The 26,131-nt window shown below is 41.2% G+C and overlaps 1 protein-coding gene across 2 annotated transcripts; it reads right to left on the reverse strand.

The window, feature by feature from the left end:
- Nucleotides 1-1,669: 1,669 nt before the first annotated feature.
- On the reverse strand, nucleotides 1,670-23,676 carry ARHGAP11A (Rho GTPase activating protein 11A). Of its 2 annotated transcripts, XM_048484287.1 has the most exons (12): nucleotides 23,254-23,676; nucleotides 20,922-20,992; nucleotides 20,368-20,464; nucleotides 16,179-16,432; nucleotides 13,746-13,906; nucleotides 13,506-13,652; nucleotides 11,763-11,837; nucleotides 10,225-10,392; nucleotides 8,404-8,530; nucleotides 7,693-7,798; nucleotides 5,194-5,338; nucleotides 1,670-4,198 (listed from the first exon to the last, which is right to left on the reverse strand). In XM_048484287.1, the coding sequence occupies exons 1-12, from the start codon at nucleotides 23,392-23,394 to the stop codon at nucleotides 2,694-2,696; spliced, it is 2,997 nt and encodes a 998-aa protein (XP_048340244.1). In that variant the 5' UTR covers nucleotides 23,395-23,676; the 3' UTR covers nucleotides 1,670-2,693. The 2 variants fall into 2 exon arrangements, with proteins under 2 accessions (XP_048340244.1, XP_048340245.1); XM_048484288.1 differs by lacking the exon at nucleotides 11,763-11,837 and having other exon boundaries at nucleotides 23,254-23,670.
- Between the last annotated feature and the right edge of the window lie 2,455 nt (nucleotides 23,677-26,131).

Genomic DNA, 26,131 nt, shown 5'->3' on the forward strand with positions numbered 1-26,131 from the left:
AAGGTTTTTCAGGGCTTAATAGATTGAACATCACTTCTTTCTGCAGTTGCCTGACATATTTTAATACAAGGAGCCTAGATTGCCAGAATATATCTTCTGAACTGAATGGATCATACTACTTCATACTGTAGGTACCAACCCCATTCTTGTTTAAAATAAGGAAATTTTGTATGACTACTAGCATAGGAAGGAGATAATTGGATTGAGACATCTTAATGTGCTTTGAATTTTTATATTACAGTGGTACCTCATAACTGCAGTCTGAAATTCTGTTCCACCACCTCAGAACCTACAACTTCATTTTGCTGCCTGTGTTGATCAGACCTTCAGCTGCTTTCTCCTCCAATTCTTACTTCACCTGCTACTACCTCATTTGGGAACACCATTTAGGACTGTCAGCAGGCTACAGTTCCAGGCAGACTGATTTAAGCCTCTCATTAGTTACGCATGTTTCTAAACTCTATGGAGGAAAAATGAATTTGAATTAGGCCAGCGCATTTTGAAACACATAAAATCCACTCTATCCCTGCAAAGGCTAGTACTGTTGTGGGGCTAATTCTAGGAGTTGGTTGCCAAGATTCTAAACCTGGCACACAGGGTAAGCAGTACTGGCCAATTATTGGCAGACCCTTTCTCTTAGAACTTTTGTTGAATTCATTTACAAATTTGGATGAACCATAGAAAAAGCTGGTTTTGAAGTTAGTACCCACTTCTTGCAATTGCTTCATGCGTCCCTCCTCAGTGTCCTTATTTTTAATATTTGATCTGCTGGCATCTGGGGCAGAGTTTTTCTACTAACAGACCCCTCTCAAAAATTATTGTTCAGCTTCTTGAATGCAAGTCATAGAATCATAGAGTTGCAAGAGACCACAAGGGCCATCAAGTCCAACCCCTTGCAATGCAGGAACACTAATTAAAGCACTCCTGATGGATGGCCATCTAGCCTCTCTTTAAAAACCTCCAAAGGAGACCCCACCATACTCCAAGGTAGTGCATTCTACTGTCGAACAGCTCTTACTGTCAGGAAGTTTTTCCTGATGTTTAGGTGGAATCTCGTTTTCTTCACCTGGAACCCATTACTCCTGGTCCTAGTCTCTGGAGTCTCAGAAAACAAGCTTGCTCCCTCACCAACAAGACATCCTTTCAAATATCTAAACATGGCTATCATGTCACCTCTTAACCTTCTCTTCACCAAACTAAACATACCCAACTCCCTAAGTCTCTCCTTGTAGGGCATGGATTCCAGACCTTTTACCATTTTGGTTGCTCCTCCTCTGGACCTGTTCCGGTTTGTCAATATCCTTCTTGAATTGCAGTGCCCAGAACTGTACACAATATTCCAGGTGAAATCTAACCAATGCAGAATAGAGGTACATCCCCCAATCTAGACCATAGGTGTCAAACTCGTGGCCCTCCAGAAGGTATGGACTACAGTTCCCATCTTCCCCTGCCAGCATCATGCTGGCAGGGGATGTTGGGAACTGTAGCCCATAACATCTGGAGGGCCGTGAGTTTGACACCTGTGATCTAGATACTATACTCCTATTGCTACAGTCCAGAATCACATTGGCTTACTTGGCACATAACTTAGAGAAAGGACGGAAATTGTGATTTATACATATACAGAAACTGTGATTTACATATACATAACCATTTATAAAGGTACATAAAAAGTTAAAAACTTTTTTATTTGAAGGACAGTGTTTAGCACTCCTATTGCAGATCAAAGTATACAGTTTCAAGTTTAAATAATTTTTACACTGGACCACATATAACAGATGAGCATTTTCAATAAAATAACAGACCACTGTAAGTATCCCTTTGTGCAAATGAACAGTATGGCTTATTACAGTTTTGTTTTATTTCAGTGACATAATCAGCATATTTTAGAATTATACAATAGGCTGTATTTCTCTATAAAAATTAAGACTTGCAGGTTATTCTAGCCCATCTCCCCAATTACGCAGTACAGAAAACCATGCACTTCCAGCTGCAGACTATTTTATCGTGCTAGAAGTCCCAGTGTACATAAAATTAGATAGCTGTGTACCTAAAAAAAAAGTCTTAACTGCTTCTAACACATTACTGAGTGGGTGATTACTTTAGTCAACAAAAATGAACTTCAAGAAGTTCACAAGCTCCTCGTTCCCCACATCATTGCTGTGGCCCAGAGGAACTGGAGCATGACTGCTGCTTCAGAGATGCTCAAATGTTGCAGAAGCTGGCTATGCTGCAAAATTCTCAGCTGTGAAAACAGGCTTCCCAAATATAAGGTCTATACTTTGCTAAGAAGGGCTGCAGAATTTTAACTAACACTTCTGTAGGAGACAGACTCATTCCTTAATAACTGAAATTTCAGAAACTACCGTAGTCAGCAGCACTAGCCAATATTCCCCATAAATTTCAGTCAAAATACAAAATCAGAACTGAACCTATCACAAGCCACAGCAGTAAAGCTACCCTTTATCTTAACAGAATTTACTAGTTTCAGCTGCAGTCACAACTGATATTTGCTGAACATTCAAGACACAGATACATTTAAGGAGAACTAAACCATTAATTTTTTCTAAAAAGAAACTGAAATAACAATTTAACAGACTTTGGCTGCAGTTCTTAACATGTGTACCTTGATCCAAGAGCTCACCAAAATGAAAGGACATCTGAATAAGCAGGTTTAGGATTGACTGTAAAACCTACAAGTCAAGAGGCTTAATAACTGGAAGAAGCTGAGTTGTAGACATTGGGTTCTTTGGAGACCCTCTATAGCGAAGCTTTTTTTCTGCCACAGTCTTTCTAAAAACACATTTATCAGGTGTAGCAACTGAAACATTCACATTTGTGTTTGCTTTCACAACTGGTTTTGGTGCTTCATGATTTGTGAGGTCCTCAAGGACAGATTTGAATTGGTTATTAGCAATCGATTTCTCTTTGCAGGTTTTATCAAGTTTTTTAGCTTGCTCTGTTGGATCTGTTACTTGCAGGTAAGATTTGGAAGATGAAGCCAAGTGATCACATGAACATAGTTGCTTGTTCATTGTTTCAGACGGCAGTGAAGTTGTAGATGTACTGGAAATAATTTCTGTGCAGGAAGATAGTGCAGTTTCAAAACTCACCGACTTAACAAGAGGATAGCCATCACCAGATTTCATTAATTTGCAAGTCGCTGCCTGCTTGTTAGCCTCCAACAGGGAGTTCATCCTCCTTACAGACTGCCGGACGGGAGTACGTTGAAACTTCAGAGGTGGTTTGATTTTGGTTGCAGAGCAGGGTTCATTCAATGACAGTTTGTTGAACCAATGTATATGATCAGCAACTTTTCCTGAAGGTGAAGATTTAGATTTTTCAGAAGTCTCCATATGCAGGTGCTGTTTGCTGTTCTCATCTTCTGGCAACTGTGACAGAAGCAGCTCTCCTTTTTTTTCAAGGAGTTCCTCAGTCTTTTTCTCCGAATTGTAGAATTTTAATGTGCTATCTTCATCAACACCTTCTGGGGTGAATTGCCAATTTGATTCTAGAATTTCTTTTTGCAGAGTGGGTATTTTATTCAAATGGCCACCTGGAGAGACCAGCTCAGTTAGTTGGTCTTGTACTGACACATCACTTTTGCTTAACTTGTGGACTGAATGATCAGGCAATGTAGTATTTTTGCAGGAGGGCTTCTCTGCAGCATTTATTTCATCCATACTTGACAGAGGTTTAGTTGAACTAAATTCATTAGTAGAGCTAGCAAACTGACTCCCCTTTTCCAGCCTTACAATTTCTTGAACTTTTAAGCACTGCCTCTCACCACTTTCTGAAACAGATCCAGTTTCTTGTGTCAAATTTAATTTTGAAGGTTCTGTTTCACATAATTTATGAAGGTTACTTCCAGATTCGGAAAATGCTTTTTTTATTTTTAATAAAGTGTCTGTAGTCATATTGGTTTCTTCCTCACAGAAGGAAGTCTGTTGTTTATTGCTGTCCTGTTGTATACTTGCTTTGGTGGGCCTCAGTACAGCAGTAAGGGCTGAACATTTTCTAGCAGTAAGAGCAGGCTCTGAAGAACAGGTTTCTTCTTTGAGGAGCAAAGTAGCACCACTTCTACTGGTTTCCTGAGGTCCATTGGTACTGAGGCCAGTCCAGGACATTCTGTAGCTTGCTTCATCATGACGATTTGGAACCAGCAAGTTCTCCTCTGACTTGCTGATGCTTTTAGAACCTAAAGAAATGCAATCCTATTTTTAAAATTTCAGCCAGTTATAATCTTACATACATTAGAACAAATGGTGATGCCACAATCCCACAAGGGGGCACCATAATTAGGTGCTCACTAGGTTACATGCAGGAAGTGAAACTGCCTTCAGGAGAGCACTCAACTGAAGAAGAACGCCGAAATACAGCAGCGGCTCTACTCTGGCCCCATTAGAATGCAAAAGTCCCCCAACACATTCAGAGCATTTGTGACCACTGAGGAATAGACACGTATAATTTGAAATACAGGGAGTACTGGCAGTCTGTCTCATTCAACTTGTTAAATAGAAATTCTTGTGTCTATTGTCTGCACATGCTGTTGATGGGCCCAAAGGAAAACAGAGTAGGATAAGGCTGCATACTCTGTACTAGGGGGTCACTTCAACACCTTCCCTGTCTTTTAATTTGAAGGTGGGAGAGCAGAAAAGGAGCCATGAACTGAAACCTAAACAGTGAGCCACAATAACTGCCCATCTTAAGACAAGAAGGTAAAGAGCCCCATAAAATCAGAAAAACAGTGCAGAGGGTGGTTGACAGGCAGCAGCAAGAGAAGCAGGGAGCAAAAACTCATGCAAGTGGAACAGAGATGTGAGAGTTCTGCCTAAATTATTTGCAGGCAAAACATTAATCTTTTAGGTTGAACACTTTCCCTAGGTATCCAGATCAAATGCAGTGCATTAGTACTAGAAACATACAAAACATTTTAAACTACTAAACTATGGAGCTTGCTCTCAAACTTTTATGAAACACCTGATACAATTAAGTCAGAAATCTTAAGCGAAATCTGTATAACTATTTCTCTAGTGGCTCTACCAACTTGCAAGTTTTCTTCCTCCAAGGGACTCAGTATCTTTTTGTCTTCTGTAAGGCATTTTATTTTCCTTGAGATTCTAGCTCCTTGTCTACCATGAATGAAACATGATATTTTAGCAGCATGACATTTTAGCAGTAAGACATGCTTACCTTTCTTTGTTACACAATCACCAGCATATGGGCTCAATAACACAACTGTCTTTAGAAAGTCTGCTCCACTTTCTGTGTCTTGTTGATTTGCAAGTCGACGACCAATATTTTCGGATCTGCTAACTGTGTGCTGTGCTGCAGTTGTCTTTTTAGATTAAAAAAAGAAGTTAATTGCATGTTAAATTTTCAAATGTTTTTTACAATTTAAAGAAGCAGAGCAGAATAAAGAGATGCTGCCCCAGTTCAGTTTATTTACAATCATTTGACCAGCACATTTTCAAAAAGAGAAAAATAAAAAGTAACCAATGCACAGTCAGCATGATTACACTTTTGTTTTATCAATACATGTATGCTAGAAGTGCCAGAGAAGGCTTGTGTTTACCATTTTCCAGCTTCTTTCCAATTAGATACTTGGGAGCATACAGAAACTGTGTTACCAGAAATCTAGCTTGTAGGCCCTTGAGACCAAGATCTGTTGTATTAATGGGCTATGGCAGGGATACCCAACATGGTGATGATGGGCACCAAGGTACTCAACATCTTTTCTGTTGCCCACCAAGTGTTTTCAAGAAAATGGGCAGGGTCTCATGGTAGTCCTTATCCTTAGTAGAGGAGGAAGAAGATGACATAGCTTTTTTCTTCTCTTGAGTCTCACTAAGACGTTCTCTAGGGTCACATCACCAAAGAGCAGCTTGCCTGAAAACTTCTCAGCCAAGAAGTCAGCCTTTGTCATGTTATCAGCCATTCAGGACTTCAGCCACAGATTTCTGTGCACCACGACCATCTGGGATCTGGCACAAAACTGCATCACATCCTAGGATGTGTTGACAATAAATTGAGAGGTGTGCTGCATCTTAAACAGGAAGCTCCTTAATGCTACTGGATCGACCTCAGGTTCTTTTGTGAGGTTGTCAGTCCAGATGATGGAAACCCTGGCAAAGCAAGAAAGGACCCCCGTAGCTCTAAGAATGCTGTTTCAAAGACTTCCTTGGGAGCTAATTTATTCTTTCAGTCAAAGGAGTCTTTGAGGGAATTTTCTTCATCTTTGGGTAATATTACCCCTGTGTGCAAGATAGTCGCAAAACCATCAATGAGGGGCACTTTTAGTTCGTCCATGGCCTCCTCTGTCAAAGAATAGTGTCTTTGGGCAACTGCATTCAGAGTGTTGCCCTAACCAGACACAGTGCACTCTTTATTAATGGCTTTTAGGAAGCCCTTGGGAAAGGGGCAGCCTAAAATTAGGTTTGCAGATGTTTAAAGACTCTGGTGTCATATTGTTCTGAATCATCAGGTGGCACTGTTGAGCCAAAAGTCTTTCCTTGATAATTTAGAGTGATGATTACTTTTTTCAGTAAACGCTGGTAATGTTCACTGTAAAAAGCCTAGATGATCTATCCTGAGTATCATTCTCATCTCTCCTATGTTTGATTCCATAGCATCAGATTGGCCAGAGAAAGAATACTCTCAGTCTGCTTCTCTTGCAGTATTGGAAATGATGATTTTTAGTGAGGGTTTTTTTGGCTCTGCGGGGGAAGGGGGGGGGAGAGAGCAGAGCGGACAGAGTCATCTTCCTCCCCTCTGCTAAGGTACTTGGGAGAAAGCAATTGTTTTGCACTGTTGGCATGTAGTCTGGGATGGATGACTTGGCCTGAAGATCCATCCGATGACTGGAACTCCCAGTGAAGGGGGGGGGGGGTGGCAAATGAGATCTCACTCATGTCTGCAGTCAGCTTCCCCCATGGCTGTGATTAAGGGTCCCGATATTGTGGATCCAACTGGATCCACACTCTCTTCCCCCCTGGAGCTGTTGTGTCAGCAGCAGCTGTATCACAGTCAATGGCAGGGATCCTGCCTAGTTGGGGTTTTGTGTAGGAATTTGGGAGAAAATGGCAGTGGCACTATGTTAAGGTTTCCTGATAAAATCACATCTCAGGGGCTTGTTAACAACACAGATCCCCTCAAAGCAGGGGTCCCTTGTAACAAGATTTCCTGTGTTGAGGAGCTCAAATTCCAACCTCCTGTCATGAAATTTGCCCTGGAGGTGGAGGGAGCTCACCAGACGGCAGAGTGTTCCATGGTGACTCCATTGGAAGCTCAATTTCTGGCTTCAGATTCACTAGGCCTGGGAGGTCACAGTGCTCCCAGTGAAGAGGGGGCAGTAGGTTGGGGCTGCTCCAATGCAGTGGATCGCCCAGCCCCTATCACCTCAAGTAAGCTCAGCCCTTTGCTTTCTCTAGACAAGGTGACTTTTCTTTGCTGCCTTGTGATTACCAAAATTGAAGAGAATCACTCCTAAACAAACCGCTAAATGTTGATACAGAGAAACCATATTTTCATGTGCGTGGGGTTGTGTGAATATGGGTACACACACAGTGTGTATAATTTTAATAGCAACTTTTTGTTAAAATTAACAAATGTGCTTCAAAAGACATGAAAATAGCCACCACAGAAAAGGCTTCTATTATGAAATGAAATACATTAATTAAACGTATGTAGTACCTCTCTGCTGTTCTTTCCCAAACTGAACTTTAATCGCAATGACCGGCGCACAATTTCTTTCCGGCTAATCTTAGGAGAAAAGCAACCCGTTTTCCCAGACTCAACCCTGAAAGAAAGAAAAGAAAGTAGTAACTTGACTGTGTGTGGCTGTGTATAAATATATATATATATGTTAATTTTAATTAATTTAAATATGCTGAATATTACTAATACTGAAGTCAATCAGTTTAAATACAACCAAGCATTCCTTCTGGATAACAGGTTTTTTTGAACAATAATTAAATTAGAAAAAGAGACCTAATATGTAAGACTGTGTCAAATTCTTGGAGCCAGCATAGCCTAGTGGTTAAGAGCTGTGGATTATAATCTAGCGAACCAAATTCCATTCCCCACTCCTCCACATGAAGGCTGCTGGGTGACTTTGGGCTAGTCAGTTCTCTCAGAACTCTCTCAGCCCATGCAGAGGCAGGAAATGGCAAACCACCTCTGAATTACTTTTGCCTTGAAAGTGCTATGGGGTCACCACAAGTCAACTGTGACTTGATGGCACATGAGCACACACACACACATCAAGTTCTTAAACCAAAAGTGATTCTTAAAAATAAATCTGACAATCCACAGAAAGTAATCTGAGAACCTAAAAGATCTCAGCTCCAGCTTTCAAAGAACTAAAGCTGCAGATCTTGGAGGCAGTGTTTTGAAAAAAATTACCTGTGAACTTTTTTGCCGGCAATCCTTTTGCTTCTTCGACTTCCTATACTAGGCAAGTGTTTGTCACTAGTGACTGAGGTAGGCAGTGAACTCTGAGATGCCTCAAGAGGACTCGCTTCAAACTGAGCTGAAGAACATAAAATTGCAAAGTACAAATTGGCAAAGATACTGCAAAGTAATTTACTTTTTAAAAACTAGCACCTGAGCTTCCATTGGTTAGAAGTAAAAGCCTCCAATACTTTTTTCAATATTTTATTATTTCAGAATATATATTTCTAGCAGACCAAAAAAATGCTGTTTGACTCAATTCGTGCCCCTATCCTTATATATTCTGTTTAAGCTTAAAAATATAAATAAGTGTTTTCAGCAGAGCAACTCACCTGTGCACGCTACTTGAGGCTCACCTGGAAAACATCTTACAGACTTTTAGGTGTTAGAAAAAACATTTCTTTTTAACCAGGCTTTTAATTAAGAGTTTGAGGTTTTAAAATTGTTTTTTTACAGTCTGCTTCTAGTCTGAGAACTGATTTATGAGAATTGTTTTCAGCTACTCAATATTTTTTGAGCTACAATTGTTTTCAGCTACTCAATATTTTTTAAAAATATTGCATTGTTAACTTCTTTTACTGATTTATGTTTTGTTTGATAAGCTGCCTGAATAAGATACTTCAGAGAGAGGCAGCATAGATTTTTTTTTAAATGAACAAAACAAAATTTTAGTTGAATAGGTTTAGGTTAGCACTAGCCAAACCCAACTAGAATATTTAACACATCTCAGGCTTGACTAGAGTGCAATTGTTTGCTCAAATCAACTCCTGGGGATGATACGTTGTTGATAGCTAGAGCTTACTGTGCTGCTTTTCTGCAGGAGTCAGGATAAACTCACCCTGAAGAACTTTCTATGATGCCCATGAAGACCACAAGTACTAGCATGTATGTGGAAGCAATGATTCCACAGTGTAATGGCTAAAAAGACCAGAATGTTGGCTCAAACATGAAATCATCAGGTGGCCCTACAAAAGCTAAATTCCTACTGCGGTCTACTTCCCACTGCAATATGGGAAAATTAATTGGTAGGTGGATAGCTTGATGAAAACATCAACCCAGTGTTCAGCTGCTAGGACTGCCAACCTCCAGAATGCTCTTGCCCATAAAAAAAAAAAATTAAAAATATTCCACTGTACTACAGGGATAAGGCTTGGCGGAACACTGATTCAGAATGGCATTTAAGAGTAGACTTACAGAGGCATCAGTAGAATCAAGACATAAAGCTTTCCCTGAGCCATATTCTCTCAGATTGAAGATAGCAGTTGTGATGCTGAAATTTACATATTGGAGAATGCTCCTACCCATTAAAAATATTCTGTTGTACTTCAGGGATAAGGCTAGGTGGCACTCTTCTCTCCGACATGCTATTTTTCTATATGCAAAAGAATTTTTAAAAGCCGGGGGCAGTCAGTTAGTCCTAGTCCAGCTACCCCAAATAGCCTAGTACAGTATAATTCAGGGAAAAAATTCTCATAATTGTCTAGATAAGGGGTCTGCAACCTGGTGCTCTCCAGATGTTCATGGACTACAATTCCCATCAGTCCCTGCCACCGTGGCCAATTGGCCTGGTCTAGATTGTCCCAACTCATCCTGAAAATGTTACAGAAATGCAAAGCTGTATCATTATTATTAAGGAGCCAAAGTTGGTTAATTTTACAGAGTGTTTGACTGATATAACTCCACACTTTTGTCAGACCAACAAAATGAAATGTTAATGAGCAGAAATCTGAATGGATTCAACCAGAAAAATTATTTGTGTAAGTATCACTCTACCTGATGCAGGTGTTGAGCTAATGCTAAAAAGGCTACTTGGTAGCAATTCAAGAGCCAGGTTATGCCTGAGAGATCGCCTTTTCTTGCTAGAGAAACCTTGACAGGAATCAGCGGGGCATTTACGCTTTATACTTGGAGTAACAATCACTGGGGTCACTGATGAAAATACTGTAAAGAAAGTAACAGCTGTCAAAGCCTTAAAACAAAGACAAAGACAAAGCCATGACAGTTACACAATTGAAACCATATTATATATGCAGCAGTAGCTAAAGCAGATGTGAAAACCCGACACGTGACAGAGCAAAGATTTTAAGTAATAGTTGCCTTCTCCTTGCAGTTAGTGATGTGAATATCCATGAGAAAGATTAAGAAAATTATAAGGGAAAACAAAACAACTCTGCCCTCGTTAAAAATGGAAAAACTGGAAACTTTTGATCAACTGAGAAACTTCCCCAAAGGAAGAAAAATAATTACCTAGTCATTAAGGTAATTTTGACTAGCTATCAAAATTAGCTAACTAAGAGCTCATCCCATATGACAGTGAACATGGGGAAATAGAAAACAAACAAACAAATCAAATGCTTGATTGTAAAACCCCCGCATCCAGTAGTATTATATCTGAATCCTGGGCTGATTCTGCATGGGCCAAAAACAGCAGTGTGAAAACGGTGTGAAAATGGTGTACAAGGGTTTAAAATGGTATAAAAGGGTTTATACTGTTTTCACACCATTTTCACACAGCTGTTTTTGGCCCATGCGGAAACAGCCCTAGACTTTCAAGTTAACTTTGGCTGATCTGGTTTTGTTACAGGGCCTCAAAACCTTTTGCTAAAGAAAGACAACCCTTTTTGCATGCCAGTAGATAGACCAGTCTGAGTTAAGTGCCTTGGCTATAGTAAATACTTTCAATGACATGGGTATGTATCCTAAGATCCATTTTGCAGAGCATTAGCAGCATGGTATCTAAATCATTATGTCTACTATATTTTGATATTCATAACTGCATTATTTGGGTACACACACATTGGTTTCTCTGCTGTTTCACTATCAAAACAGGTCTTCTGCTGGATGGAATTAAAAAATATATATTGTTGATCCCAAAAGTTATAACTAGTTTCAGCATTAGCAGCCAATATCTGAAATCTTTTTTGTGTCCTCCAAATTTCCTTCCTAAACGCCATTTTTTGAAAAGAAAAAAACCTTTAATCTCTGCCTGTAAATGATTAAACCTGCACTTCCGGTAACCAAAGGAAGGAGTTCAGTAAACTTATGGGGAAAGAGCGATATTTCCAAAGCAGCACATATTCAAGCATATGAATCTATAGTAGTTGCACCCATGCTTTAGTATGCAGCAAACGAATGTAGTCCAAGTTCCACTTAAACAGTTCTTCAGTCAACTATTGTCAACGCGACAGAAAGCATAAGGATAAATTCAAGCAAATCAATATTACAGACTTGCTTGTAGGGAAATATATCACTCACTCACAGTCTTGTTAGACTAATGCAATAAGGGCATCATGCAAATACACCATACCTACCACTGCCGTCTCCTTGAGGTGTGACACAGGGTGTTCTATTAGATTTAAGTTTATTCAGAGCCCCACTAACAATATCTGAAATTGAAGACACACCACACAGTGAAGCTTCTGAACAGGAAACTGATCCCATGATTTCTCTCTTAGAATATAAGTTTTAAGGAGTTGGACCCAAAAGTTGGTTTAGACTTCTGTCACAGGAACAGAACTTTCCTGCCTCTTCCTGCCTCCTGCAGTCCACTGAGCTCCTTGCCAGAAGACCCTTGGGAGCATCACAAGGGACAAAGTTATCCCTGTCTTCTGATGATGGAAACTGACCAAGGATCCAATTCTGTATTTCCAATTAACAGGAAAATCAATTAAAGTATTGCTGATTAGAACCATCACTTACAAAATTTCGGTAAGAAGTTCAAAGTTTTGATCGATTCCCATAAGACATGCAAGACAAGCACATCTGTGTCAACTCAAGGTTCCACTTTCTGCTTTAGCATATAGTAAGTAACAAGATGGAATGTAGTATTTCACTAAAACTTCGTCATTCAACTATACAGTTGAGCCATTTGGTCTTTGGCACAGGCTGTGTGGTTAGAAATTGCTGCTATTCAAGAAGCTCCTTTGTTGATTCCTCTAGAAGTGGAAAATTCAGTCATTTTATCCCTTCTACTATCCTTACTCTGTCTGGCAGGCTGGAGAGTAACTCCTTGGACTTACCATGAGAGTTTCTTCTCTTCAGTGGGGCGAAGTCATCCAGACTGGTTGGGTCATGCTCCCTTTGCCACAGGAAAGCTCTCCTGGACATTAGAAGGCTAGTCCTTCCGTTTAAGAGCTCTGCTGTTTTGTGCACTCCATTCCTATATCCATCTACATGGATATACTTTTACTTTTTGGAAGGGGTGGTAGTGGGAAAGTGGATGACTTTACCCCACTGAAGAGAATATACCCTCAGGTAAGTCCAAGGTGATGTTCGACTGCAGTGGGGCTCAATCTGGAGCCCCACTGCAGTAGAACAGATGATTTGGATTCTGCCAAAAATTTTCATGCAACCTTTGCCAATTCTCCCCTCCCATGGTAGTCCAAAATGCCCAGAGTGTTGTTCTTTGGGAATTCCCAGGAATACCTTTAATATACATAATGTGAAACTAACAACAGATAAAAGATATTCTTTACGCTGCATACTGAATCCCTACAAACATAGTACACTTAATAAGAGAGAATTCCTGTTGTCTTTCTCATGACATATACCTGACTTCCGATACTGCATTAGAAGCCTGATCAAAGAGCTAAAAACTGAGCAGATCAACTCTTACCAAGGTATGTTCAATCACCAAGTTCAGGATTAGTTTGAAAATGCTTTTGCCTTCAAAAGACAGATTGGCTATTGGTCAAGGGCTGCTTGGAAACAACACAGAAACATTTGAAAATGTTTTGATGGTTTATCATGCCCAACTATCTGTAATTCAAGCTAATAAAAAGTCACTGGGAGAGCATCCTGGGGTGAGACCAAGCTATTATCTTCTATTGTCCACAGCCCCACAATCACAGTGGGGCTTACTTTCATGTTAACATACATAGGACTGTGTATGCCTGTAAGCTCATGTCAAACAGCCAAAACATACACAAGGTACTTATTAGAACCAAACAACCTTATTACTAAAGAGCCACTGTGGAGTTCTGTCATTCAGTATCAAACGGATCAAAGAGAAAAAGGAATTTGAGCAAGCAGTTTCAGAAGGGCAGTGTGCCTACCTCCGATGCTCTGCCTTCTCCTTCTCTTGGGTTCCCCAGGAGTTTCACCTTCACTTTCTTCATAATTTTTCAGTGAAGGAGTAGAGACAGAATCATCAATGTCAAATATAGCAGGTGTCTTTTCTAGGATAAACTTTGGTATGAGTCCTGAATCAGGGAACAGTTAATGTGTGTGTTATATACAAAATAATACAGCTACATAAAAGTGTTAAATCGCATTGACAAATACTGTCACTTTACCTATTTCTTCTGCACGATCAATAAGCGTCTGCACGACTGCTGCTTGCAATCGAAGTTTTCTGTCTGTGTGAGCCGACATTTTGTCAGCATCACAGGATTGCAGGAGATTTGGAGCAAAAATTACTGCCAAGTTACTGCTGTCCATTTTGTTCTCGGTGGATCTGAAATCATGAATAGGTAACTTCAGAAGTTTCATACTTTTAATCTTCAATCTCAATACTCAGTGCTATATAAATAATATTGCATTTTCTATTCACCTCTATCCTGATCAGCAACTTTCTCCTTTCTCCTCTGGCTTTACAAGTTAATTAAGAACAGAATCTAGCCTTCAAAGTAGCACTGTTTTCTCAAGGTCACCAATAACTTTAACAAGCTGTAAAATGTAAAACTAAAGAAAAATCAGATCCCTGCAAAAGAAGAGAAATCCAGACCAAAGTTCCTGATGACAGCAAGGGCCTAGACTTGGTGCAGCTGGAACACCATCATGCCCACCTTCCTAAAAGCTAAAGAGTTCAGTGTCATGTGTGAATCAAGTACAGAGAACATAATGGATATCTCCCAACTGTTTTTCATTTGTGGACATGCGATCAGGAAGGTAGAGGCTTTACTATTTGCTACTGGGGCTCAAGAGAAAAAGGGGAAGGGACAGAAAGAGTGAAATGGGGAAAATTATGCCCCCCCCCCCCCCCCCAACACAAAGGAGGCAGGAATGAGAGTGAATATTTTGCTATTCTGGAGGATTCTTGACTAATGAAGAAACCTGCTATTTGATTTCCTCTTAAGGACAAAATAAGGAATCTGGAAGGCAATGACAAACCTTTCTGTAAACATCTGCCTAGTAAGTGTCATATGTGATATCACCCCATGTGTCAGTAATAACCCTGTGCTTGCATAGGGGACAACCTTTACCTTTTAAGGACCTCCACAAAAGATCATATCTAATTTTACTCAAAAGGTTCTCTCTGGCCTCTTAAGAGAACCTTTTGAGTAAAATTAGATATGATCGTTTGTGGAGGTCCTTAAAAGGTAAAGGTTGTCCCCTATGCAAGCACAGGGTCATTACTGACACATAGGGCGATATCACATACGACACTTACTAGACAGAAGATGTTTACAGAAAGGTTTGTCATTGCCTTCCAGAATCATCTACACTTTACCCCCAGCAAGCTGGATACTCATTTTACCAGCCCTGGAAGGCTGGACAGCTGAGTCACCCTTGAGCCAGCTCCCTGAAACTGACTTCTGGTGAGATCAAACTCAGGCCATGAGCAAAACATACCACTCTGTACCACAGGGCAGGGAGGTCCCTAAAGGCAAGCAAATAAAAACCCAATCCTTCCTTCTCTTGTGCGAGGACAGAACTTTATGTGCAAAACTCATGAAATGACCATGATGTTTTTGTTTGCAAAAAGGGAGATAACATAAATATTTTACAACAAAACGTTATAAGATGGTATTTAAGAGAAAACAGTATTTCCGCTGAACACTCATGCGTTGAAATTTCTTCTTAGAATTTCAGAAAGCTTTATTACTATTGTTTATGAATGAGTTGAAGTTTTTTTTGTTACATTAAGAAATTAATGCCTTTTAATATTTTCCTTGCCTTCAGGTTACGAGCTGAAAAAGCTGGGAAAATATTTAATTAACTTTTAATTATAGTTCATGAAATATTTTCAAATATATTTCTTTACAGTATTCCTGTGCTTATAAAGGATGTTTGTGTCAATTTTTTTAAATGAAAAAATTGTAACAGCTTAGCTGACATATTCTCTTTTTTTCCAGTGATCTCTAATAAAGGGGTAAATAATTACAAGCTAAATTTTAAAAGGCATAACAAATTTTTCCAGAATTTCACCTCAGTGTGTCAGTTAGAATGCTGTGACCACTTTGTACAAGGGAAGAATCAATTGAGAATAAATGGAATGTATGATAGTGTTTTGACTTCACCACTTTATATCCTTCCACCTAACTTTTAATTGTTTTGTTGTGTACAAGTGGAAGAGGGAAGTGATTTTACCTAACTCTTATTCCTCACTTGTAGCCTCTTGACACCCATAGCTTTCTGTGCTCCAACTTCCGGCATCATCTTTCCAGAAGTTACCGTGTTTCCCCGAAAATAAGACAGTGTCTTATATTAATTTTTGCTCCCAAAGATGCGCGATGTCTTATTTTCAGGGGATGTCTTATTTTTCTGCTCCACAGCTGCATGCTCTGGTGTTCTGTTCGGTGGGCATGCTTCCAAACAAAAACTTTGCTACGTCTTACTTTCGGGGGATGCTTTATATTTAGCACTTCAGCAAAACCTCTACTACGTCTTATTTTCAGGGGATGTTTTATTTTTGGGGAAACAGGGTATAAAGGATTGTAGCAGGAGGACGAATGCAGATGAAATCAATATACCTTGTTTGCAGGCAGCTGGATGCCTCTGCTTACCTCCGAGAAACTTTTTTGAGAAAACTGAAAAAATATCTCAGAATATTAACTGTTCTGTCATTCACAAGGCAAGACAGCAGCAGAGTGGCAGAATTCTTCTCCTCGTTGCCTAGTTGTTGAGCCTTGATGAGAGCTTCCTGGAGATCACCTGGGAGGATGGGCTCAGGCAATTCTCTAAAGAACTGCTTGAGTAGTCCGGCAACATCACAGGGCTGGGCAGTAGACACGCAGTTTTCACCTTGATCAAGTTTATTCTTTAAAAAAAAAAAAGGGGGGGGGGATACAGCCACTGTAAACCAAAGTTATATAAAGGAGCCATAAAATTTTAGAAATTACATGTGTTGAAAGAAAGCTGTGTAGAAGCTCAGATCTGTTAAGGAACATTTCAATAAGCTATATTGCAGTGGTTCTCAACCTTCCTAATGCCAGGAACCTTTAATACAGTTCCTCATGTCGTGGTGACCCTCAACCATAAAATTATTTTCATTGCTACTTCATAAGTGTAATTTGTCATATAAAATACAATACCAACAATTTTCATATTAGTAATAAGGCATTTGAGCATAAATTCTACTGAGATCCAGAGAAACTGGCCTCCACTGTACTGTAATATTACAATCATTTCCCAGGGACCAATACAAGCTTGCAGTTCAGCCTGACTCCATTCCATTCATCCAATGAACCACGAACAAAAGTCCTGTGTTGTTTTGGAAATTTTAAAATGATATGCTTGCTGCCCAGGCCAGATACCCCACCTCCCAGTAAAATGCACTTGTCTTCTCTCATGGTCCCATGCTTGTGTCCTGACCATAGCTGAATAGAAATATATATGTAAAGTGAATGTTTAACTTTACACAATAAAATATCATAATTTCCTTAACCACTGTTTATTTCTGCTCTTCAGGCACTCCCAGACAGACACATTTTCCCAAAATAGGGTGATACTCTGCCCAGGAAATTGTGCTGCAGATGGCTAGGAGTGGCAGAGGGTGTCAAAGGGTGAGAGGGTAGGCCTCTGCCGGGTCCCCGCGGGCCCAGCTGGCCTTTGGGGTGGGTGGGGGGGGGGACAGAAGACTTCTGCTGGGCCCTCAATGACCCAGCTGGCCTTTTGGGATGGGTGGGGGGAGAGAGAAGGCCTCTGGTGGGCCCCCAAGGCAAAGAGGAAGACCCAACACAAGACAGATTGACTTCATCAAGGAAGCCTTGCACACACACACCCCATTTGCAAGACGCAAGTGGAGCTGTTAATGACAGGATGTTTTGGAGGTGGTTAATTCATAGGGTTGACATAAACTGGAAGATACTTGGCTGCATATAATGCACACAAAGATCAAATCAAATCTGAATCCTTTCTAGCAGCTAAGAACGACCAAGCTGAAGTGATTGACTTTGGCCATATCATGAAAAGACAAGACTCAGTGGAAAAGATGAGAAAGACAATACTAGGAAAAGCAGAAGGCATCAGGAAAAGAAGACCCAGCATGAAATGAATTAATTCTAAAAAGGGAACCTGGATCTCCTCTTCTCTTCCCTCCACCTCCTCTCAAAAACAGGGCCAGTGACATGCCTGGTGCACTGGGACCTGGCTAGGCAGGGGCCCCAAGCAGCAGACCCCTTAGACTCGACCTCTTACTTGTGCTTGGAACAGCTGCCCCCCTCCCTTCAGCCTTGTTGCAAAGATATGAATAGGAAAGTAACTCATGGAACATGGACTATATTTCAGGAAGGGATTCTGTTTTGAGCACCACCACAGATCTAATTAAGTCAAGGCGGTGAGACTGGCCCAAAATCCAAACAAAAACAAAATCCAAACAAAAACTCCTTTATACACCAAAGGTGCTTCTGTAATGATGAACAAAATATTGATATTATACAAGCCTGCAAGGTCCAAGGTTAGGGGTCTATGTGGCATTTGGGCAAAAGGAGCCTTCCATCCCCACCCACCCCTCTTCATCACCTTGCCCCAGCTATTTCTATGTATCTCAACAGGATGGAGGCTCTTCCCTCACCCACTGGATGTTCCCTTTCTGTTTCCCACTCTGACTTGTGGGAAACCCAGCAGCTTTTTCACTATGGAATCAGACATAAACAAGTGTGTCTGTAGGGGGAGGGGGTAGATCTAACAAATCCAGAGGGGCCATGGAAATGAAAGAGGGAGGGAGGGAGGGAGGTAGAGGGAGGGAGGTAGATAAAGATAGATAGAGACAGAGAGGTAGATAAAGATAGATAGAGACAGAGAGAGGGAGGGAGGTAGATAAAGATAGATAGAGACAGAGAGGGAGGGAGGGAGGGAGGGAGGGAGGGAGGGAGGGAGAGAAAGAGAGATAGATAGGTAAGTAAGTAGAGAAAGAGAGAGAGATAAGATAGAGAGAGAGAGGGGAAGAGAAGGGGGGAGATGATATAAAAATCACAAGCCCCCTGTTTGGGGCCAGGTGAGACAGACCCAACCTCACCATGGGAGGGGAATGAGAACCAGGCCAACTAGGAGTGGCTAGGAGGGTGGCAAGGGGTGTGGGAAATAGCAAGGGGTGGGAGGGTAGGCCTCTTGGGAGAGCCAAGAGGTGAGAAGGTGCCCAGATGACAGGGAAAGCTCAGGAGTGGCCGGGATAGCCAGCAGAAATGGTGGTGCTACGAGCCCACCGACAGCGAGGTGGGTGGAGCCAGGATGCCTTGCTGACCCCACACCTGCAGCGCAGCAGCGACACAACTTCAAGCGGGGGGCGGGGCACAGTTTAAATGTCCCGGCATTCACCCCCTGAAGCCTGAGGCTGACTGCAAAAAGGCAGGGTCAGAGGCAAGCAGTGGGGATTGGTGGGAGGGCATGAAACAGATGGGAAAGTTTAAAAGTAGGAATGGCAGAAGGCAGGGGACGGGCTGTGTGGAAGACGAGTTTGCAGGTGGAGAGGCGGTGAGATGGATGGGGAGGTGAGGAAAAAGTGACTAGTGACTAGTCTTAGCCAGCCTGTCCTTGGAAGCCCCCCCAAACCAAACTTCACCAAACTGGGGGGGGGGGGGGGAGGTATGTCTCCTGATGATACCCTGAAATTTTGGTGTCACTAGTTTTAAAAATACTGGTTTGTGTGTTTCACCGCTCCTCCACATGAAGCCTGCTGGGTTCCACCGTTGTAACAATTGTAGGCATGAAGCCTTCGTTCCCAATAGACACAATGTATAACAGACTTCTCTCTGTGATGTACCTCTGAAGATGCCAGCTATGATGTGGTGGTGATTTTGGGGTGACCAAGTGAAAAAATCATTAGGATCCACAGGTGTAGGCCAAACTACAGTAGCAGGACCTACCAGACCACGGCCACACAGCCTAGAAAACATACACAACACTTGCAGCAGTTGGTTGCTCCTACTGTTTGGCCTGTACCTGTGGCTGGCATCTCTGGAGGTGCTTGAAGGTTAGGTGACCTAAGCCGGCAACAGTAAGAGACTTGTGTGACCAATCAACCTACCCATAGCATTGAACCCCCAGAAGCAAAGTCCCCCAAACCTGGATGGTGTCATCAAGAGTCTCTCCTGAAGACACCCTGAAAGTTTTGTGACTGTGCCTTCAGAAATGTGCACGCCACAGACACCCCCAGAATTTCCCCATTGACAGCACTGCAACAAACTCAATGCAGAACAAAGAATCTTGGGCTAATTTGGGGGTGCCTGTCAGGGGTGCAAGCATTAATCTAGTGACACCAAAATTTCAGGGTATCATCAGGAGGCTGTCCTGGTGATACTTCCCAAGTTTGGTGATGTTTGGTTCAGGGGGGCCAAAGTTATGGACCCTCAAAGTAGTAGCCCCCATCTCCTTAGCTCCCATTGGAAAGAATGGGGGATAGGGACCCTTTGAGGGTCCATACCTTTGGCCCCCCCAAACTAAACTGCACCAAACTTGGAGGATGTCATCAAGACAGTTTCCTGATGATACCCTGAAATTTTGGTGCCGATATGTCTAAAATTGCGCCCCCTGCAGGCCAAAACGTGAAAAAACAACTAAAAATTTAAAACGCATCTGAGAAATTTATCCTAGCCTGGCGACCCCTGTGAAACGGTCATTTGTCACCCCCCTGGGGTCGCGACCCCCAGGTTGAGAACCACTGCTATATTGATAAAAACACGATAAAAACAAAATAGGCTATATTGATAAAAACATGATAAAAACAAAAACTGGAAACATGGAAAAAAGCAGTACCTTCAATGCTTTTAAACGAACGAACGATCCAGATTTTCTGAAGAGTCCTTCCGTGTGAATGTGTTCTTCTAAGTATTTGCAAGCTTCAACTAAAAAGCTGAACAAAAAGTGTTTAATATTTACAATTCAGTTACTGCATAAAATTGTTATATCCAAACTGATAAATCACCCTTTTATATTTCTACAGAGCAGTCATGCATTTTGAATAACCAAATGTCCGCAACATCTTTCCCCCTCAATACTTCCCTCGTATTACACAATTTTCAGCACTTTTCTTTGTATTACACTACCAGGCATGAGTATCATATCCCAGCTTCTAATAAGTAGGCTAGTAAGGCACTGAAGATGAACATGGACCTCAAGAACATTAACTTGACCACTATTTTATGTACAGAGATGAGACTGGCGTTCTTCTCCAGGTAATCAGCATGTTCCTGCTAACTATAAAGTTGTGTCTTTCTGTAGGAACAAAGTATATCATTTAAAGTAAAGATAACATATCTGTAAAGATTCTGCTCACAACTTTAGAGCAATGGATTACGGGCATTACATACCAAGGTATACTTCCATATTCAGGGACCACTTGTTGAGGTAATTCAAGAAGAGCTATTCCAAAGACTTTACCCTGAGAAATAACGCAACATTTGAATAGCACATTGCAAAAACAATATGTTCTCAATAAATGGCATAGAAGGCTAGAATTATTGACCAATGATGAATCCTTTTAAGCTATGTCAAACATTCTTAAAAATGTGGACCACTATTATCCATTCATAAATTCCGAACAGCAATTTACAAATCGCTTCCTCATTGCTGGATACTATCACTCCATCAGCAGGAGGATGCTCATTTGTTTAAAGGACTGGTAGGATCCAGAGATGTAAAAATGTCCATGGAAATTTTGAGCCCATGAGGTGGGGACTTCCCCCCAGAAAAAAACCCAAAAATTTGGGCAGGGAGGGGATTGAAATATAAGCAACACTTACTTTCCTGTCAAAACTAAACTTTGTTAAGTCAGATGTGTAGCAATCTGAAAAAGGGCCTTCTCTATCATCGCACCAAATCTTTGGGACTCCTTCTTCAAGGACATTTGTCTGTCTCCATCAATCGGTTTCTTCCACCATCAGGTAAAAACGTTTTTGTTTCATCTGGAATAATGATTACTGGCTCTCCTTCTAGTGTTGTTTATGTGTTTTTACTGAACTTCATAATTTTAACCATTTTTAACTGTTTAAAGTTTTAATGTTTCTTCTGTTTGCCTCCTTGTGTGCCCTGACTGAGTGGAAAAAACTGTGCATCAAATTGTACTGCTACTGGGCATGAAGTGCAACCAAAACATAATATGAATTTCAGAGAGTGCTGGGGCAGCAATAAGACCCCCCTAGATCACTGAACCTATTATGTGAAACTAGTTACATTTATATACTACCCTATCCCTAAGGTTCTCAATTATTTGCATATAATACCTCTTTACATTTTTAAGGAGAAAAGGAAAATTGCTAAATATGTAATGGAAACCTCCCAAGCTACTAACTGGTTTATTGTGAATCAAATTTCACAAGAGGTAGCTTGCCCCATTACAAGTTGTGTGTATCTAAGAACATTATCTGCAGGCCTCTCTTATCTAAGTAACCTAACATGACCCTTGGTCAGTCTATCAAGAACAGATAACCGAATGCTCAATTGTCTTTTAGAACATAAATTCTATTTTTGTCCTAAAATAGTTAAACAATGGCACTAGTACTGTGGCTCTAGTTTGTCTTAAACTGATGTTCTTGTACTTTTTAGGAGATTGTTAGGCAAAACATTTCCAAAGTTCCAGGGAGGCTGGAATTTTATATTTTAAAATTGATGTGGCTTGTATGGTCTGTAGACCTCACTGTCCTACCACTTACTCTCAAGTTATGCCTTTGTGGAGAGTGAAGTCTTAGGGGGTCTTTTCCTTTATTATAAAACAGAATCACTCAGGGATAAACTGATAATACGCTAGAGTAGAAACTTAACATTTCTGAAGTAACATGTAACTTGCAGATAAACCAGGATCAAAGAAACTGATACACTTTAAACATCTGTTGTTGTTGTTGTTTTTTTGCAGCAGATTGGAGCAGGAATAGAATAGGTAGTGCACTTCAGCTGGGTACTAAAAGACCTTTTGTACAAGCAGAAGCAACTGACTTTTCCCATGACCTCTTAACACAGCAGGGAAAGTCAATTACTTCTGTTTGTACAGAAAATGTTTTGGAGCTCAGATGACGTACAGTTTCATTTTCTCCAGCATGAATACAAGGCTTTCCTTTTTCAAAAGTCATGCAAGGTGAACATATCTTCAGCTGTGTCTTACACACTCAGACCATGCCTGGTGTTCCACGATATCTCTATCACCACCATGGGAAAAGCCACTGAAACGTCTGCAGTGACCCTTCTCTTTGTCTGCAACCCTGGGCAAAAGCCCTCACTGATTTTTCAGTACAGAGGATCGGATGCGCACTCCCACCCCCCACCCCCAAAAGCATTGATACCTTTTTACTCAGTTTCTTTGGACCAGCCCTCCTTTCTATTATCTACTTATCTAATACACAGATATCCCTAACTCCAAGGCGCTCAAATTAGTAACGCTCCTCTTATCTTCACAGAGAGACTACTAGCCAGACATCGTCAAGCGAGCATTATGGCAAAGTGGGGATTTCAACCAGGTCTCCCAGGTCCTGGCCAAACATTATAACCACTACAGGATCTGGCTCTTGGACCCCTCCTACCCCCACCTGGTAGATGGGGAACGCAAATTTCTCGATATGCGGCCGCCCAGCTCTCACCCGCCACCTCCTCTGGCCGCGGCAAAACTCTTCTTGGAGCGCCCTCCCGCATCGCAGTTTGGCCCAGACTCACCCCTTCGGCCCCAGCAGCCGCCGCTGTCGTCAGCTTCCCCCTCGCTGCGCGACTCTTGACCTTGATCCCGTAGGCGGCTCGGAGTTGCTGCTGTACCGCCAGTTGGGCCAGGCCTCTCCTGCGGTCCCCCGCAGTCGCCATTCCCGCAGTCGCCTTCACCGCTCAGCCGCCATCCTCCGACCCGGCAACGTCTCCATCGACAGCTTCCGCCACACAACAACTCGAACTCCCCGCCTGTAGTTCCTCCTCTCTGATTGGCTCACGCCCTAGTTCGAAATCTCAGGACCCCGCCGGCTCCCAACGGCTGGCCACCACTTAAAACGAATTATTTTGGCTTTTGAGCCTGCGCTCCGTGACCTAGGAAAATAAAGATAGGGGGAGCAGGAGCTTAATTGCTATTCGAACATTGGACGTCTTTGTCCTAATGGGAACGGAACAGTTGGTCGCAAATTCAGGCAATCACTAAGACACCTAAAAGGCCATTCCCTTTATTTGTGTTAGAACAAATACGGTGGCAGACAACAAAAAGAAATGGAGGGCTCGTCTTGGTCACGTGAGGCAGGGCGCTGCAAATCCAAGAAGCAGTTCTTCCTGTGGAGCGCGTGACTGGTGTTTTCTCTGTAGTTGTGCGGAAATCTAGTCGATTTAGACCGGTGGGATTGTGCAGACCTCATTAGATCAGCTGGATCATAAATCTCATTATAATTTTAAATGACGCTATTAATAATTTCCTTGTTAGCCTTCATGAAGGCTGAACATTCCTTCAACGAAGGAACCGTTCCACGCCTGAAACATTTTTGTTAACTGGAAACCCCCTGTGACAGTTCACTATGTAAATTTTGTGCATATGTTTATGTGTGTATATTTTGTTTCTTTGATTTTTAAAATTTATTTTGTTTTTGTAATTTAATATGGGTTAAAATATAGCCCTCTGTAGAAAGAAGAGGGGCTGGATGGGTGTTTGAAGTTTGTTATGACTGGATGTGCTCTAAGGAGTGGAATGGAATCTTTAAGAAAGAGAGTTTGTTGTGTTAAATGGATGAAGAATGCAGAGTGGGAGAGAAATCTGTATTCTTTGTGGAAATTTTTAGCCTAAGTGGCGAGTCAGGCAATTCATTGAGAAAGTAAGCCTTCGTGGCTCTGTCGGTTTGAAGAATTTTATAGAAGAACCATACCTATCTGAAACTGTTATGCTTATGAACTTTGCTGAAAGCATTATGCTAGACTCTAAATAAATGTTTATGAGAAAACAAGTTTTATTTATAGTAACAGATCCCTGCTTATCTCATAGCTGCCTGTATGTGCTAACTGCTGTCATTCTGCCAGATGTAACAAAGCCATCCTGTTCCTTGGATCCAGATAAGAAGTCTAAGGCAAGCGCCTTTGATGATGACAAAAATAAGTAAGAAATGCTAAGGAAGGCAACGAGATGGCATGACATGTCACCTTACAACACTACAGAGAGGTACTTTTACAGGTGTTTCATATAAGGGTCTCAGAAACGAGCAAAAGGTTCACCCTTTTGGTGTAATTAGGTTCTGTATATTAAGAGCTAAACAAGCAGAGGGTGAACTCCCTTTTTCCCCAGTGAACATCTTGGTCATTTGTTTTAGTAAATCCCTTTTGAGTGGGATTAGAATCAGAGGTGTAAGAGACCACAAGGGCCATCAAGTCTCTGCCATGCACGAGCAGACAATCAAAGCACTCCTGACATATGTTCATCCAGCCTCTTTAAAAACCTCCAAAGGAGACTCTACCACTCTCCAAGGCGGTGAATTCCACTGTTGAACAGCCCTGACAGTCAGAAAGTTCTTCCTAATATTTAGGTGGAATCTCTTTTCCTGCACCTTGAATCCATTACTCCGTGTCCTAGTCTCTGAGGCAGCAGAAAACAAGCTTTCTCCGTCTTTGACATGACATCCCTTCAAATATTTAAACATAGCTATCTTGTCCCCCCTTAACCTTTGGTTCTCCAGACTAAACATCCCCAGCTCCTTAAGTCTCTCTTCGTAGGGCATGGATTCCAGACCTTTTACCATTTTGGTTAACATTTGTCCTCGTTATAACACAGGCAAAGAAGGAATGCTTTCATTGTAAATTGTTTTCATTATTAATTTCATTGTGTTTTCAATTTCATAAAGCACTTTGGTAGTCTTCAGAGGAAAGGGGGTAGAAATTCTGAACTGAGTTTTAAGCACCCGAGCAACAGAGAGTTACCCTTTGGAATAGATAATATTGAGAAGTTTCTCCCGAATATTGCAAAAAGGCACAGAGACACAAGGGGGAGCCCTGGTCTGAAATATAGAAATGTAGCTCTGGCTGTACTAATCTTAGCTACAGTTTGTTGTTCACCATTTTATATATTACCCAATAAGCCATAATTCTAATGCCTTTGGATATGTTCAACATATTGCCACTTTTAACTTCAAAGACAGCCGTTTTATGTTACTTCTTTTGAAGGTAAGCAGGGAGCATTTCAACTTCTTACTGGTATTTCTGCTCTGTAAATATAAATAAAAGAGATGGAATCCTTTGATTGGACTAATTGAAACTGCTGAAACTATCCCAGAGTTACCAGTGGTTAAAATTTGTTTTAAAAGTGGCCTGTTTTGGTTTTTGTGTGTGTGTGTGTGTGTTATTTTCATTAGCTAGGGATTTTTAAAAAAGAAAAATAACATTAATGGTAGTTTTGAATACTTCTATTTAATGTAAGCCCACTAGACTTCTCTGCCTTCTCTTTTTTTGTTATCTCTAAATGCAATGCCCACTTTAAGGAAGTCTGAGGATTCAACCAAACACATTTCATTATCATTTAGAATATATCAATTCACTTTTATGGATGAATGCCTTTGATCAGCAACTAGAATAGTTGGAGGAC

Source organism: Sphaerodactylus townsendi, linkage group LG02 (genome assembly GCF_021028975.2).
Source record: "Sphaerodactylus townsendi isolate TG3544 linkage group LG02, MPM_Stown_v2.3, whole genome shotgun sequence".
In the NCBI taxonomy this organism is placed as follows: Eukaryota; Metazoa; Chordata; class Lepidosauria; order Squamata; family Sphaerodactylidae; genus Sphaerodactylus; species Sphaerodactylus townsendi.